The sequence below is a fragment of the Manacus candei genome, unplaced genomic scaffold (assembly GCF_025592945.1).
Source record: "Manacus candei isolate 608988 ecotype Guabito, Panama unplaced genomic scaffold, ASM2559294v1 h1tg000076l, whole genome shotgun sequence".
Taxonomy (NCBI): domain Eukaryota; kingdom Metazoa; phylum Chordata; class Aves; order Passeriformes; family Pipridae; genus Manacus; species Manacus candei.
Genome location: NW_026138124.1, coordinates 11,891,748 through 11,909,947, shown reverse-complemented (window position 1 = coordinate 11,909,947; position 18,200 = coordinate 11,891,748). Strand labels below are relative to the sequence as shown.

The following is an 18,200-nucleotide window of genomic DNA, read 5'->3' as shown; positions in this document are numbered from 1 at the left end:
GCTGCAAAATTGGGGAAAAAAATGGGAAGGGGAGGACAAAAATGTGCACTGACCTCGTGCATCGAAGAATTCATCATCGGAGCTCTCCACGGAGTCCCTGAGGACGCTCTGCATGTGCCGCTGGGCGCCACCGAACCGGCACGGGCCAGCTGGAAATACAGAGACTCACATTAACCCAAGAGAACGCTCACCTCTGCTCCAGAAAAAAACAACAACCCAACGCATTAATGACCAGTTTGTGTACATGGCTCAGGAGGATCATTTTGGTCATCACACAAACTTTAATCTCAATAGTCACCCAGCCAGAGCTCTCAGGGTGGCACAAAAATACTTCCACCTAACAAAAGTGATTAAAACAAGTTCTTGTTAAAGATAAGTCTATTGCTTTCAGCTAATGCAGCAACCTCAAAAGATAAATTCTTCCCTGTTGAATTCATCTGGCTGTTCCATTCCAACACTCAAACTGCATACTGTTTCTAAGGCATGAAGTAGCATTTCCCCAGGACATGGCAGTATCTCCATTTAAATTCAATTTCACTCCTAAAAGAAGTGTCATCCTATTTAGCTCACAGATTTGCAGACAAACTACTCAATTCTCACTCACTGAGCTGTTTTCATCAGAGAGCTTTGCTGTGCTGGAGGCCTGGGGCTTTCATTCGAAGCTTCCGCTTGACAGCAGACAGGAAGGCAAAACCGCTTAGAATTAGTACAGTAACAGATATAGTGACGACAGCGTAGATGGTCCCAACGGATTATCACACTCAAACTAATTTGTAATTAGTAAACCGGACTTGCCTAACTGTACGAGTTTTCTTTACATCTACAGCAACCCAACACTAGAAAGCAGTAGTGAAATATATTCCTTCTATTAACAACAAAGTCTCCCCACAATCCGTGGGGAACCAGGCATCAAATCCACCATACCCCTAACAATGCTACTGTAGAAAGGACACTCATTACCCACCTAAACAGTGCCCTTGGTTTTATTCATTTCTGCAAATGATGCCATCAGATCTGAATCTAATATCCAGAGCCCCGGCCACAAAAGCATTCTTCTTCTCTCATTAGTAAAATAGCAACTCAAGCAGAGGATGCACCTTCTAAACTATTCTGTGGAAAATATGCCACTAGGTCCACAGCCTTTTGTTCTTCATTTATTCCACCTATAGCTGAATTAATCAGAAATATAAGCGAAGAGTGGTAAGAAGAAGCAGATTTTAGCTGGCCGAGAGTAAAAATAAAAATCAGTTAATAGTATCTTAATAGGGTAAAAAAAAAAAAGATTATTAAGGAGTCAGTATTCATTACAAGAGTATGGTGCATGTTGGGAATGTGTCCAATGGTATCTGGTAGCTACTGGAGAATGCATACCGACCACTGCACTTACCGTTACAGATTTCTGAAAACTTTTACTAATCATAGGAAACAGTACACTGAATTATTCCTCACCAAACAACACCTTGCTGTCCCTCCATTCAGATACATATCTATCCTAAAATGTATCACTACAGTCTTCAAAATAGTGGTAGAAAGAACACTTATCTGAACTTCTAATGAAGACAAGTCTGCTTTGGGTCAATGCTTGGAAGAGCAGGCATTCCAAAATTGCAAAAGCATAAGATGGAAGAGAGGGAAGGTGGGAGACGGAGGGAGGGAGGGAAGGAAAGGAAGGAAATATAAATCTAAAATTGTAAAGACTTCAAAAGTACTCCAAAACAAACAGCAACTCCCTGGTGAAAAACTGCCACTAGCCTGGCTGGAAATCAGTAAAAGTACTGTCCCCCCCAAAACAAGCTCATGGTTCCAGGGACCTTGGAGTTCGATGCACAATGTAACAGGAGGACAGGGAAAAGTGTCACAAATATCCAGGCATAAATTCTGGCTATGAGAAAAGCCCTTGGAAGCATCAGTTTTATTATTATTTGCATTAGGAATGCTTCTAGATTTAGAAGCAGCTTAAACATATCCACAGTCAGCAGCACAAATCTGCGTGATCTCACTGCAGCAGCTCTCCACATCTACATGGATTTGCTGGCTGGACTGCATTGCACTGCCCTAATACATTGGTCCTTGTAGAGTCTGCTTTGTTTTGTGCCAGTAGATTAGCATTAGACACCTTCAGAAGACTCTATTAACATTTCTTGATTGCATTAGACGCTGACATTGCCTGGACTCACTGATTTGATTTACAGTGTCAACTGCTGCATATTTTATTTTATTATTTTTTCCAGAGAATGAAAAGACCTGCCCTACTTTGAAATGCAGGCAAACTCCTTGGTAATGACACTTGAGGCTTCTATGGCAGTGAACTTACTCTTTATCAGATCAGTCAGCTGATTCTTAGCAGCCAGATGTCAGCAATTTTTGCACCCAGGGTAGCAACTTTCATTTAATTTCAGCTGTTTAATTTAATTTAATTTCAGTTGTTCAGTATCACAATTTCTGATGATAGAAGGGGACCGCATGAACAAATACTTTTAACCGAAACCACTAATGACAGAGTCACAACAGTAGAAGCACATACAGAAGTTCCCCACAGGTTGTTGGGGCAGTACAGCAGATGGACAGTAGGATACAAGGGGAACACTTCCAAGAGGCAGAAGGAGAGTCCACAGAAATGCACAGGTGCTTCCCTTCCAGAAGAAGCAGAAGTGAAGTTTCCTACCTAAGCTGCTCTCTCTGCACAGAACTGCATGTTGTGACAGTCACCTGTGACAGAGGGAGCTGGCAGGGGCTGGCCCTGAGCACACAGCCACAGCAACAACTGCAGAGAGGACAGGAGCAGAGCATCCTGCAGCACCATGCACAGAAGCTGAATGCTCTAGTTAGGCTAGTATTGTAATTATGATTACAATCAGTGATTTTCTTCTGTTAAAAAAGCCTTGCTTTTTCTTCTTCAACAAAGAACAGCTGGAATTTCACTGGTACTTTGCTGCATCAGTGACCTGGTGACACGAGATGAGGTGCTATGATGCATGAGTGAAATGCAATGGTGGAAAACACACTCTTGTTTTACCCTGTACTAATTTTTTTCATACTTTGTTTTTTTTTCTGTGCTTGATGTTATCGTATCTACCTGAAGACAACTCTTGCAGGACCTAAAGAAAACAATAAGCCTACATGTGTACTATTCCACAGTATATCCATTATGGATATGCTAGATCGGGGTTTGTGATTCACCATACTCCACAATATACCCCAACCTCACAGTAGCTGCCATTAATTAGCAATTTATACAAAGCCACTTCTGAATGTTGTTGAAAAACAATCATTTAAAGTAAGACTTTTAGATTTGCAATATGTTCATTAGCCAATTTACCCACATTAGATATTGATTTCCTTACCCTAAGATGTATAAGTAAGGATCACAACTGTAACCTTTACCCTGTACAGAACAGCTTCCATGAGGGTGAGAGCCACAGATATGATCAGCTGCATCCTCTTGTGATAAGCAGCAAAATAGCCAGGATCTTACTTGACTGAAAATTGCTACAGAAATAGTCCCATGTTCTATTATGTGACTACTCGCACTTCCAGTTGAAGGCAAGTCAGACTGCACCTCAGTGGACGGCATCCTAATTCAGATGCAAGGCAAATTTCATCCCTGGTGTTTAGTGACTATACATAGTTCCAGTAAACAGTAGAAGAAACAGTTCCCACTCACATATCTGCAGCTTCTAATGCTGTCCGTCCAGAGAAGGAACAACCCACTATGATGGTGCAATCTCTGATATGTTCCACAAATAGACCTAAGGAGCAGAACAGCCATGAAAAATGCCAATTCCACTTTCACCCACAAACATCAGCAGAGCTCATTTTATCATAGTTCCATAAGAAATCAACAACAATTGAAAAGTATATATAAGAGAAGAATTGTCTCTAGCTTCTCTTGGTCAGGAGGCATAAACTCAGATTCTTTCCAAAGGTGCCTCCTTTTTCTGACATATTAGCAGTGATATGACAATTAAGTAGTGCATGAGCACACTTCATCCCATGTGATTATGAGAGGGATTCTAAAAGAGAAAAAAAAAAGAAAAACGGAAGAGGAATTAAAGTGACTCTACTAGTCTGTAGCCAACATTCTCAGGACTAAGGAAATGAAAGTAGAAAAATGGGTAAGAAGTGAGGTAAGGCCTAAGAGACTCTGAAAAGCCCTCTAAGAAACAAAGGTCTTCCTCTGGCAACTGAATAGCTAACACTGGTGATTCCCAACTCTAATTTAATCATTTTCCTATATCCTTTTAAAAGGCCTAGTGTCCAAAACACACTCATCCTGTAAGTCCCAAGCATCCCAAGACAGAACAGCTCATCACTGTCACTCAATAATTCTGGTTCTGCTCCCTTCTCATCTTGAAACAGTTTTTAAAAACACTGACTTCAGCTGAAAAAGAAAACCACAACTCGAATCATCACTGTTTACAGTAGAACTTCACCAGCAGGACCAGCACAAACACTTAGGGAATGAAAGAGCAATGACTTCATTCCTGAAGCGTATTTGCGAGGGCAGAGCTGCAGCACAGTAAGCTCAGCCCAGAAGCATCACCGTAAGAGTCACTCGAGCATGTCCCTCTTCTCCTTACCAGTGCATGGATCACTGGTTACTTTGTCAGGCAAACAGGACTGGCAGAAAGCAAGCAGGCTGATCCAAATGCCATCATACCAGCCCCTTGTGCACTGGTAGCATCAGTAGTGTGACAGGTTGGTCCCAAAGACCAACCTGAATCAGGTGTGCTCACACTGGATCTACCAGGAAGGTTCAATTCAAGCAGCTTGAGATAAGAGCAGCAGTTTTCATTGGATGTTATACAGCAGAGGGCTTTACTGGAAAACTAATTCAACACAATTCACTTCATTGTCACATTATCACACATTTCAAGCTTTGCAGCAGGCCCAGCTTTTTCCTGCATCTTTTGCTTGGTAACAAACATTTGCCAATCAAGCCTAGATATAAGCACATGCCAGACACAGGCAATCATAAAAAAAGCACTCCTGAATACTATCACCACACCAACCCAGTTAGACACGAAACAGTACACAGTGTTCTCACACCTACTGGAAACTAAGTCTTTTACACAGTAAAGTATTGAGGACTGAATTAATCTCAACAAAATATAATAAAAAAATAGATTCTGTTGCACAGATTAAAACATTTCCACTTGTCAAAACTTGTTTTAGAACTGTGACCATTTTGAATTCAGGGACAGTTTTCCCAATAAAATTAAAAAACACAAGTCATTTTTCCATTTGGAAAGAGATGCTGGGTAGAAGGAATGACCTTCGCTGTTGCCAGTGACTGCTATTGTATAATAATACTTCTTTCCATTCTGATGGTTTCAGATGCTTCCTGCCTACCCATTAAGTGATTTAACTGAGCCACCCACACAGTGTTACCTAGTGACTACACAGTTAAGACTTACTGGAGGCCAAAATCACCCACTGTATATTCTAGTTACATGCTTTATTTGTTCTCTGGCAAATGTGAAACTGAAGATGCATATTACAAGGATGTGAATTTAACTACTGGAGGAACTCCTCAGACTCAGGAGTTCAGGCAAGACAGAGATGCAGATCCTTCCTTCAATAATTCCGGAGTGAAAACTCACATATGGTCAGAGAAAGCCCTCGCCTGCACACAGAGTACCAAAAAAGACAGACCATACACTGACATCATTGATAGTAGGGCCACACAGAACTCGTCCAAAATCATACAAGGAACCTGCAGCAGAAACTGGAACTTAAGTGAAATCAGTTGAAGTTGAAATGAAACACACTGCAAGCAGAAAGGGCTGAGGGGGAGTGCGGAGTGGGATGCCTACAGAACTGTGACCCTAAAGGGAGAGAGGGAGAAAAATAACCATGAGAGGTGAGAGGGAGGTCGGAGAGAGAGAGCATACAAGGCCAAGGGGGATAGAGAAGAAAAAAGTAGAAGGCTAAGTCAAGATATCAAGTTCTCTTGTCAAAGAGTGCAGCTGACAAAGCCAGAGACATAGTTATAGACAGAAAAAAGTCCACACAAATTGCAGGTTCCCTTGTCAAGAAATGAAAGAGCTAACTGATGGAACAGTCCAGAAACCACTGTGGTCAAAAGTGCACAACACAACCAACTCCTCTCTCCCATTCCTCATTCAATGTCTTTCATCTCGTAGCAATTCCACAGTGACAAGTCTCTGGTTACCTACTTTGTACATCTTTCCACTGGCAATTCTGCAGCAGACGGTAAGGACAGGCACGTATCTGCATATTAAGTAAAGAAAACAAATCAAAAAATTAAGCCATGCAGGCCTTTAAGCCCCTATTTTAAGGTATCAGTGAAATTTCCAGTCTTGCACTCTCTGGGATTACTAGTGAGGTAGAGGAAGTGAGAGAAGAGGTTTACCATGGCTGTTCAGGCTCAAAATCCTAGACAGAGCTTTCCTGTAAATGTGGTACATCTCTCAGAGCTGTTTCTTGATGCTTCAGATACCAGCTCCCCCTCAGCAGAAATTAACTTCACCCTCCCTCTCAGCAGCATTATCACCTCCTCCAAACTGACTCCCCAAAACCAGAGAAGATATGAATATTCTCTAACCTTTTCCTGCAATGACTGTAGGTGGACTGCCTGCATCACATCTGAAAGACTCTACTTTCATAGTGCAGAGATTCTGGCTTACTGAGGAGGATCTGACATTTTTGAGTCACTGCTGTCTGTTAAAATTAAAGTAGGAGATAAAGAGCAGATATCCCCCCCACTCCCGCAGGGACATGTCAGGTCACTACCATCAGGACTATCATCTGCAGTTGTGTCTGGTAGGTTTTACAACCTACAATCTTGCAAATGTCCAAGCACTTCTGCACAGGGACTACTCCAAGTGCTTAAGATCTGGAGTTCACTAGGTGAGATCTGACTACTCAAATGAGTCAAGCATGGACCACGCCTAAAAGCCCTTTACAGGCACACCTGTCATTCAACAGTGATCAAACAGCAGATTTTCACCAGACTTGTGATCTTTCTTTCTGAGATAAGGCTACAGCATTGGAAGGGGCTGCAAGGCAGGGTTCATACAAGCAAAACAGATACAACATTTCTACCTTTGTGCATATTCCAGCTCACATTGATAAACTCAGTAGGCTCCATTTATAAAAGCAGCACATTTCCTCTACTCCTAAAGCAGATATGTTCTGCCAGACCTCCTTTGTGAATGGTTTAGTTTTACTTTACAATAAGTAGTTACAGTGTCACAAAGCTGACATTTTGTCTACTGAAGTCAGTGGAATCACATCCAAGACAAGTAGCATCCTTTAAAATTCCTGTGCAAAGTTGGGCTTGAACACACAAGCTACATACACAGGCTGCATTACTCATGTATCACAGAAATCCAAAGCAATGCCCCCTTATTTTCCTATCAAACTTAAAAGGACTGGAAACTAATGCCAAAGAAAAAACTGTGAGACTTTCCCCTCACTTTTTTACTTCTTCATCTTCCAAAGATGGAAAACAACCATTTAGTTCAATCCTGTATTTGCATCTTCTGAAATTATCGATGCTCTCATGTTCCTGAAGTATTATGTCTCTGGACTGCCACCAATCCATGCCTGTTTTGGAGGAATAATAATAAAAAACAACACTGCTGGAAAGAACCCCTTTGGGTTTAGTTTTAATAGTGCCATGCTGCTGTAAAGCTGTCCCAGAGCTGGCACCAAACACCAGGTGAACGTCACATACTGACCATTCGGTCACAGCAGTTAGGCCTTCATCTGCAACAGCAATGGGCTCTGTGTGCAACCTAGAAGAAAACCACTTCTGCATCAGCAAGTGGATTCTCATCTGTTCTGCTGGTTGTCACTGGCCATTCGTGCACACACACAATATGCCACCTGTGCCTGTAGGCTGCACTGGGCACGGGGCATCAGGGTGCTGCTGCTGCTGAGCATCCCCAAGCTCTGGTCCCAGCTCCAGCCAACCGACCTCCGCATTGCTCAGGCTCCGGAGGAAGCGCGAGTTACAGCACGTGAACGGGCAAAGCGCAGCCTTTGCCTTTCAGCAAGTCCCACCCAACAGCATACCTTTATTGTTCTCCGAGCACGGCTGCTGCCTCCCGCTCTGCTCCTCCTCGGCAGGTGGCACCGAGCACCGGCCCCACGAGGCCGGAGCTGGGAGAGACCGTTCCCAGACCAGCTCCGGCGGAGGGCGGGACGAGGCCGGGCAGCGGCGAGCGGGCGCCCGCGATGCTCCGGCAGTGCCGCGACCACGACACCGACCGACGCGAGCGCCCAAGGCAGAGCGGGCCGCGCTCGGAAACCACGACAAGGGACAAACATACCCGCGCCTCGTTCACACGAGTTTGTGTTCAACGCTCCGCGGGGCCGGCGGGGGAGGACGCGGAGCTGGGGCTGCCCCGGAGCCGCGGGTACGTAGGAGCGAACCGGAGCCTCACCCCCAGCCCGCCCCCGGTGCCCCGCGCTCCCCTCAGGGCCACCCCGCCCCGCGCTCCCCTCAGGGCCACCCCATCCCACCCCCGGGGCTCAACACTCACCTGGGCGCGGAGCTTTCGCCATTTCAGGGCTCCCTGCTTGCAGCCAAGCCGTTTTCAGCCGCGTCAGGTGCTCGCTCGCGGGGCGCTCCGGGCGCGCCCGCACTCCGCACTCCGCCGCCCCATCGGCTCTGCGGAGGCCCCGCGCCGCCCCCTCGCCTGCGGCGCTGAGAGACGCGGCCGAGAGACGCCGCCGCCCGCCCGCCGCTAAAGGCGCAGCCGCCGTCGCTAAAGGCGCAGCGAGCGGCTCGGCGGAGAGCGGGAGGGTCGCGCCAGCGCGGGGATGTGGCTGCGCGTAAACGGCCCGCGGAGCGCGGGGTGCGACCAGCGCCCTGCCCCGGGGATCCTCGCGTGGGGGCTCCCCCTGCCCTCAGCCCCCACGACGCGCCCGCCGGGGAGGGGTCGGGGCTCCCTCGCCGTCTGAGGGCCCCTCGGAGCTGCGGGCGGGCAGAGGACGGAGCTGGACCCGCTCCCCCGTGCTGTCCGCACCGTGCCCGACTCCCCTCCCCAGCCGCGCCACGGTGCCGGCGCCGCACGGCTCGGCCGCTGCTGCGGCACTGCTTCGGCAAGCTGCTCCTGCAAGTGGTTGCTCTGGAATTTAATAACAAATATCCTTCGGTTGTTGCCAAGCCCCATGTCAGTGCGGTGGTTGAACTGCAACGCGCCGCCTTTTAAGTCAGCCATAGGCAAGCGGCTTACAGCCTGCTGAGAGCTGGACTAGGGAACTTACAGGGCGAGACTCGATTCCTCCTTCTTCAAGAGCCCCCAGAAGTGGCATATCTCTAAAAGTAGAGAAGCCAGCTTCTCCAGATCCCCCAAGGATTAAAAGGAATTCATCTTAAGAAACGTCTTAAGTTGCAGCCCATCTTGTGGGAACGATGGGAAGAGGCTGGCAGGGAGCCTACAAAGGCTTGTATGTTACTAGTGTGTCAGAGCACCACCTAGTAAAGTGCAGTGAACAAAAGTTTGGCCCAAAGAAGCCCACAATTAAAGAGCCAAGCAAACATAATGCAACCAAGTCCTAAAGCAACTTACAGGCTCAGTGCCAATACCAACTTGGTAGGTATACAGATAAATACATGATTCGCTCGGGGTGTTGCTAAGCGTTCATACAAGGAGCCAGAGCAAATACCCCTGAGAACACAGCGAGTTAAGTGGTTTTGTTTGAGCCTTAAGTGGAATAGCCACAACGCCCAAGAATTCCCATCCCCAAGCCAGCATACAAACTATGGCTCACTATGCTGGACAGTTTGTCCTCGAGCCACATTGCCTCTGCTGTTGGACTTGCCTGTTTAGAAGATTTGATAAGGATGGCTTTCCCAAATGTGCTACAGTGTCACTAAGCCACCAAAGAAAGCAATCCTAGAGAGAGACCATGGGTATATAGAATCATAAAATGTGCTGAATTGGAAGACACTCATCAGGATCATCAAGTCCAACTCCTGGCCCAGCACAGGACACCCCAGTAATCCCACCATGTGCCTGACAGCACTGTCCAAACACTCCTTGAACTCAGACAGGCTTGGTGCTGTAACCACTGCCCTAGGAAGCCTGTACCAGTGCTCGATCAGCCTCTGGGGGAAGAACATTTCCCTGATAACTAATCTAAATCTTCCCTGACACAGCTTTATGTCATTTCCTTGACTCTGGTGACAGTACTGGCTTAGGGGAGAATGTCTGAAAGGCAGAGATGTGTTTGGACAAGTGCAGTAAGTTCCCTGCTCTGTGCTGCTTCCAACTGCAACAGCTCAGTACAAGCAGCTTCTGTCTTGTACAGATGTGACCTGCCCACCATACTCAGAGGTTCTTCATTAAACCCTTTTCAATTTACATCACAAAGAGCAAGGACTGCACACTACAAGATACATCCCAACTACTGTATTGAGATAATATTCAGCCTAAATGGCTCTTCTGCACTGGACTAGAGGCAGTGACTGAAAAAAAAGTCTTTCCATTGGCACAGCTGCCTGAGCAGGCAGTTACCTGCAGCCTCTGAAGGCAGTAAGCACCAAAATGCCTCCCTCGAGAGGAAAAGGTTAATTTCCATTGTCTTGAATACTGAAAGCAGACAACTGCCAGTCCTTGACAACATATAGATCCAGAAATCTTTTCTTTCTCCTAAAGACTTGCAAAAGCTTCACAGATTCCAACAAAATCCTTTCAGTACACAAAGGAACAGCTTTTTTCATGCATTACAGAGGACATGTAGAATTTCTTCAAGAGTCATCACCAAATAATAATGTAAGAAAAATATACTAAGCCAGGTAATGGCTTGAACTGGAATGCATTTAAAGATATTTATACATCAAAGAACCTACTGAGAAAATAATCTAATTCCAAACACATTTACTCTTAATTGAAAACACATGCTGTTTTACTGGTGACCCAAGTTCTCTTCCTTACAATGGAGCAGACAAACTCCTTTCAAGACAAAGCCTCTGTCAAAGGATGTTCCGCATCATTGCTAGCTTTTCTGGTGTTGCAAGATGCCCAATTACAGAAATCGAACCTTGTACAAAACACTCTGAAAAAGATCAACAAAATAGGTAGCCAGTGCCTTGAGGCAGTGCAGAGCCACCTGAGGATGGGAGCTCAGAGAAAAATGATACCAACTGACACTACTGCCCCCCTGAAAACATCTGCCCACCTAATGATCCAAACCTGCTCAAACTGGGCAAGGAGAGTTGCTCTAACTGCACAGGTCAGGGCCTAAGCACCAAAGCTGAAGGCTGCTTGTTTGGTTTATATTTCCAAGACTGAATTCAAGGCTGGCTTCTATACTGTTATGTCTGCTGACACCAGGTTCAACCTGATTTAAGCAGCCTTCAGAGCGAAACCAGGAGATTGCTGAGGAAGGAAAATGGAAGATCTGTCCTCTAGAGCCAATATTGTTTGTCCAAAGTCAGAAGATAATTGCTTATTTCAAGAAAGGGTGATGCGAGTGCGGTTTCATCAGCAGATGTAGGACTCAAGGAAAGCAGCTGATGAGGGCTCAGTGACAGGCAGAACCTTTTAAGTTCAGTTTTTATGTCCTCCTTGAAGTCACCACAGAACTTGAAAGGCAGCCTTAAGGAGCAGACACCACATTGAGTCAGAGAAAACAGCAGGCAATGGAGCAGCTCCCAGCCAAGTGTTGCACGTCAGCCACCCACTAGAAATGGGTTGCACTACGGTGTTTTACTTGGACAGACTGAGAAATTCTCTGGCAGTAGATACACCTGCTTTGTGGCTGCTCATGCCAGTGAAACAGCCAAAGAAGCGATCCAGGATCCAAGAATAAGCCTTGAGATGGCAACTCTTGGTAATGTAACTTCAAATAGTTTGCAAGACCTTTCTGTACTGTTTATACATCACCAAACTGCCAAAATAAAAAAGAAACAGGATATGTCACAGCCCGGCATTTCACAGAAGAGCAGCATTCTGCAAAAAAATGGAAGGGAACAAAATCATAATCCACAGAGGCATAAGAGAGGACAGCAACAGATCAGCAACCGGTCCTAACAAAGACTTCCTGATACTCCCAGGTAACAGGGAATTGTCTGGCAGACAGGCACATTGCCTGGTGAGGAGGCTGTGATGTTGCCAGGTTGCTGTTAGCTCTAGTTAATCCCAGGTACCAGAAAGACTGCACTGACTGACACCAGGAATACTCAGCTTTGCAGCTGAAGCTGGATTCATGGCTGTAAAAAGCCCACAACAGACACAAGGAAACCATACAAATGCTTGGGCAAGGCAGAGTCTAACTGATGGCCCAGACAGCTGTCAATAGCTGCAGGAACAAGAGCTGAGAGAGGCTTAGTCCTCAACCCATCATTCCCCTCATCTATCACTTCATTGTCTAGGAACTCAAAGATGCTCTTTCCTCCTGCCTCAAATCTTGTTAATAGCCAGAGCCTCTCCAATGAAAGGTCTGGCAGAGCAGGAGCAGACTGTGACTGATCAGTAACGTCAGGGCTGAGGCCTTCTGAAATTGCAGGCAAGGAGCAATGGTACTTGCTGGTTTAATTCCAGTGCTCTCCAGTGTTGGTAGCTACATGAGGAGGAAGGCACAGGGTATAAAAACAGATGGAAAGAAAGTTCATAAGAATTAAAATCACAGGATTTCAGAAGGATTTTGTAAGTAATTAATTTATATCTAGTATTTGTTGCCACACTGCAGAACCACCAATTGAGACTGTTTTCTCTGCTCTGTTTACAATTCTTTAATAAAAGGGATAGATTTGCTGAGCACAAGGCAGAGAGCTTCCAGATCCAGAAGGGAGACATCAATACAGCTCACAAAAACTTCTTGGTACAAATGAGACAAATGAGAGCACATGAAAATTGTGCTGTAGACCCTAGAGGAAAGTTCCCACATTCAAATATGCCCATATAACCATACCTTTGCATACCTGGTAGTGCTGCAGAAAGGATTACTCCCTGTCCACTCCAAATACCACCCTAAGGACAGGGATCTTAACAATTTTTAGAAGACAAGTTGCACAGAGTAAAAAAACCAAAAAAACTAAACAAGTGTTCAGAAATTTTTGAATCAAAATTTCAAGGAATAGTATGAAATTGTAGCAGCTGTAGATTTTTATGCTGTTACTTTAGAGCCATTTTGGGAGCTTTTTTGTCACATCTTGACATGGAGTGGAGGAAGCTGGAAGAGGAGAGCAATGTCTTAATTTTCAAAATGTCAGAATACAGATCATGTTTGTCAAGCTTTCTACTCTCAAAAATCAGGACAGGACAGGACAGTGACAGAACACCACACTGAGAGGGAAAGGAGGAAGAAGCAAGAAAACCTAAAGGTACAATTTTTATCTAGATTGCTGCAGACACACAGAAGAAGCCTAAGTTAATCATCATCTACCAAAACCAAAAGCCCAAACCTGCCATGCCTACATACTGATTTGCTTATACTAATATCTTTCTGATTAGATATCTCATTCTTTCAGTAAGGAATAGCTTAGATTTTGTCCTCTCTTGCTACCCCCTCCCCTCCCAATTTAACCCACCATTAAAGGAGTAACCCAGACTCTCCAATCTCTAATATTACTGATATTTTGCTCTCTTTTATTGAGTCCATTCTGATTATTCCATTAAGAAAAGAAGAAAATGGTAATAAAATTGTGGGGTCTCTGCCATATCAGGGGATAAGGATAGGGCATCTATTCTTTCCATGTGGAAAAGTCTGTCAGTTCCCCAATCTTATTTTGATAAAGGCAGCCTGGTTTTTCTAAAACATTGTTATAGTGGCTTAATGCGTTGCTAGGAAGCGTTCTTCCCAGACCCTGACTGCTGGTCCATCGCAGAGCAAAGTATTAGGAAAGATCAGCAGGAAGAAAGACTGGAATAAATGCAAGATTTGTTGATGAGTATCAGCTTGATCCTAAATCCAGCTCTTTTTGCTAAATGAGAGACTGGATATTGGGGGGGGGGGGAGGGGACCAAACCAACAAAAAAAACCCCACAACCAAAACCTGGATACGTTCATGAGAACAAAAATGAAGGAGTAATCAGCAGAGCTCTCCCTGTGCTTTAGACTGCAGGCTATTTTTAGTCATGTTTCCTCACTGAAATGCTGAGGGGAGAGGGAGAAACAGTGACACCAGGATTTTTAGAAGCATCTGTGGAGCTTTCCTCTTCAGTGCAGCAGCTGTTTGCACAGACATACCCAGCCTCAATTTCCATGGGCTTCCTCAGGCGCAAAAGGATCTCAGCCAGGGCAGTGCTCGCCCTGCGTCCAGGAGCGACACTGCAAAGCGGCCTAACCTGCCACGGGCAGCAGAGCTCAGGACACCCAGCCAGGCCTGGGGATGGCTCCCTGCACGATGGACCTGCTGCTCAATCCAGTCATACCAGGAGCCAGGTAAGGCAAAGGAACACAAGAAGAACCCTGGCTGTGCAGCCCCCCATGCATATGCTCCACTCCAAAAATCACCTCTATGTAAGCCAGGGAAATGCCACCACTGTAACACAGAACAAGTCAGTGATCCACAAGTGGGAACACTCAGAAGAGGCCAGTGCATTCAAAAAATGCTGATGTTAAATGTCACTCTGCTCCCCCTGTCTCAGACTAATAACTTAGAGAATATTTTTCTCAGTAGCACCCATGGCCCTCATCCACCAGTACCATGCAAGAGAAGGGTGTAGAACCATCTGTGTAATGCATAGGGAGAAATAATGAGAGAGGCAAAAATGTGCCATCAACAGTTTTGTTAGCAAGCAGAAAAGCAAAGTCCTAGACCTTAAGAGCATATATTTTAGCACCAGCACTGCCTTCTACCCAGACCCAAGGTTAAGGAGGGCTGTTGGAGAAGCAAAGTGTGATGTTTCATAAAGGAAACAAATGTGGTACTTCATGACTTTTTTTTTGATGGGTTGCATCACTCTCTGGGCAGCCTTCTTCTTATGCAGTTGGTTCTGCTTTGGACAAATTTCAGGATACTGGAAGAGCTAGTTCCAGGAGCTGTCTGTATGGAACAGCCCAGCTTGATCTCCCCTGAGCATCTCAGTCTGGGTCCATTTGAACAATGCTATTTATGTTTCACCAATACTGTGGACGTTTTGTTCTGTGCCAGCTCAAAAAGGGACAGAAATCGCTACAGAAAGTTTAAAAAAAGAGGAAGAAGACAGGAAAAGAGAGTCAGTAGGTGCATTTCAAGAGGTTTATTAATAACTGACACCAATGGTGCTACCTCCTGTGGATATAATCATTGTTAAGTATGTGCTCTGAGGTGGTTAGAAATCCGCACAGAAGTCTTGACCACAGAAGCAACCACTTTGTTCTTTCTCCCCTTTTAAAGTTCACTTGCTCTCTGTCTCCTTCCAGCTCACCCAGTTCTTTTTGGCTGTTCATTCCCTCAGCCTAAATATTCAGACTGGCTGCAGAAGCAGAAGGGAGAAGCCAGAGGGAGTGGGAGGAAGGCAGCAGCAGCTGCCTTACCTTTAGTTTAATTGGTGCTACTTAGTTCCATACTCAGAACAAGCTTCTTTTCCCAATTGAAAGACAACAGACAATTATAGAGAATATAACCTTTCATTTGAATTTCAGCCACATTTACAAATGTCAGAGACAAATGAAAGTTCCAGTGAAAACACCTGGACAGGGAACTAGCTTTCATTCAGCTGCCTGCACTGGTGTAGCTGCAGAATTCACAATAGGAAGAGTAAGTTTTTTGCAGATTGCCCCAAACTGAAGGCCAAATCCCGACAATATCTGAGCACTAAACTGCACCTGAAACTGCAGGAGCTCGTCCCTACCAAGAATTCACTGGAACAACTAAAGACCAAATCTTCAGACATGAACCTCCATAACATTGCTGTTCTCGTGTTTGACTCACAGAAGGAAAGGAATATCCAATTATAAAAAAATTAATCAGTGCAGTAAATAAACTTGGATTCATAAGAGAGAGGTTAAGGCCTATAGAAATTTTGGATCGTTTAATTTCTACCAGGGAGACACAAGTAAGATGTTTCAGCCTTTTGTTCTGTTCATTTGAAGGCAGAGCAAAACTTTCCTGAAGACAACAGGTGTGGTACCAGGAAAACAATTGCTATTTAATTTAAAAAAATCAGGATTTTCTGCCCATGACTTAATCAACACTGAACTGTTCTCTTATTCTGCATTTGATTTGATCAAGATAACTTCTCTGACTACCACTTGCTCAGAGATAAGTGCTAATCAGGTATCACTTAGATAACTAAGTGATACCTGATTAGCACTGCTTTCATTTCAACTCCAAAGCCATTTTCAGTAGCTTGAAGTAAATCTTTTCTATCAATATAAGTTGTGATTTAGTGAACAATATGAAAAATAAATCAGCCTAACAGACTAAGGACATGTTACCAGAAATAACTAGTTTTCCTTTCAGCTGTCAGCAGGCAGGACAGACTAAAGAGACACTGGTCTTCCTTGTCAAGCTCACTACAATTTCCATTCCTCTCCTTTTTTCATTGCACTTTGTTGTAAGAAGGGCCGTTGACTGGTAGAATGGGGAATCTACTCACAACCGTTTCACTCATAAAATAAGTTACAGCCTTACCTTGCCTCAAAGCCCATTAAATCTTGTTTCCTTACCCCTGACACGAGCACAGGGGACACCAAAACCTTTCCAAAAAGAGTCAACAACAAAGGTATTCTAATCCGTTAACACAGATCAGAGTAAGTCTCGCCACAGAAAAAATTATACAACACTTGGAACAGTCTCCAGCTTTCAGCCTTCTACAACAGGGTGCTGTTAGACACCAGTCCAGCCCTTTCTGATCATGGCTGCATGCATTCCCAAGCATGTAATCTGGCTCAAGGTCAGGTTTATGTAATGGGGTTCCGAAAACAACAGTGAAACAGATCCCTGAGGGAACTAGATCAAGACACCAGTGACATTCAGTCCCTACTGATTTTAGTCGGTGTCCAAAGGACTAGCAAGCAGCTCCAAAAATTGCCACAGTCAGCCAGGTTCTGACTCCACAGAACGTTCAGACTTCAAACTGAATGTGTAGTGTTTAATGCATAAGGTAAGGTTACAATTCTCATTATAAACAAAGCATGATTAAAACTCCCAACTGTATTATATCTAAGTCCTAAGAAAAAATTCCTCCCTATATTAAAGAGCTAACTGAGCACGACTGAGATACCCAGATGTAATTCAGTCTCACTTATTTCCATCCCTTTCTCCCCCAGTTCTCACACTAACCCAATGGTCTGGTGCACCATGTGTTCCCCACAGGAAGTCTTTCTGCAGTAACCTCCAGAGAGCTGGCCTGCTTCAGAAAGCTGAGCTCAGAGCAGGGAACCAGGCTCACACCTCCAGCTGGTACTCAGGCAGCTTTTCCAGCCCCAGAAGGAAACTCACAGTATTCCAGCATCGCCTTCTGCAGAGCAGGGTGGTAACTGCAAGCACCCAGCCCAAGCTGCAGCATTTTCACCCTGGCTACCTTCTCATCCAGGCTAAGACCAGTAACACCAGAGTCACTGCAGCTGGGGCCAGTTTAAGCCACCTGGCTCATTTGCTCCCACACAGAATGCAGGCTCTTGCCTCCTTCTTGTGGCCACTGTGAGATTGCTTTGTCTTGGCCCCTTGAGCCACCAGACACAGCTCCCTCTTGCCTGCAGCACCTACCCCAGGCTGTCAGTGTGACCCCAGCTTCTGTGTGTGCCTCTGGCACAGCCAGACTGAAAATACAAATCTCCACTGAGGGAAAACGGGGTCAAAGGAAAGCACCAACTACAACCTTGATGCTGTGGGACCATATTCTATAGTTTTTTAAAAGCTGGAATCTGTAACTAGATTTACATGCATATAATGTGGTACAGAAAGAGTTTGATTGAAGGAAAACTCAGGCAGCTCATGAATTAGCTCTGAATTCAGCCTACATAATTGATTTAAAAGTTATGCACATCCAAAAGTATCTTGGCAAATTAGGGGACCATTTGAAAGAACATTTAAAACCAAAAAGTAAATATATTAAAAATCAGTCTTTGAAAAATACTCCTCAGCAGCAAAGACTGAGTTTATTCAGTGAAATAGAGATCCCTTCCTACAGCAAAAAGAATAAAGAAAACAATCGGTAAAGAAACAACACAGTCTCCAAGAAAATGTATTCTTCAGTATCAATAACATGAAAATACTTTTTAAAGCTGAAACTGTTTCTCGTACTCCCCCATGACTTAGCTTTAAAGCAGTATGGACATGACAGGGGCTT

General features: G+C 44.8%; 1 protein-coding gene across 5 annotated transcripts in view; it reads right to left on the bottom strand.

Annotated features, from left to right (window-relative positions):
- PITPNM3 (PITPNM family member 3) overlaps positions 1-13,544 on the bottom strand; it is a 68,526-nt gene extending 54,982 nt beyond the window's left edge. The window contains exons 1-3 of one of the 5 annotated variants that reach the window (XM_051809930.1): positions 7,707-7,724; positions 6,180-6,234; positions 54-149 (exon numbers count right to left, since the gene is read on the bottom strand). In XM_051809930.1, coding sequence (XP_051665890.1) covers positions 54-149; positions 6,180-6,234; positions 7,707-7,709 — 154 coding nt within the window. In that variant the 5' untranslated portion in view covers positions 7,710-7,724. The other 4 variants (XM_051809932.1, XM_051809933.1, XM_051809934.1 and 1 more) reach the window with 4 other exon arrangements.
- Positions 13,545-18,200: the final 4,656 nt, after the last annotated feature.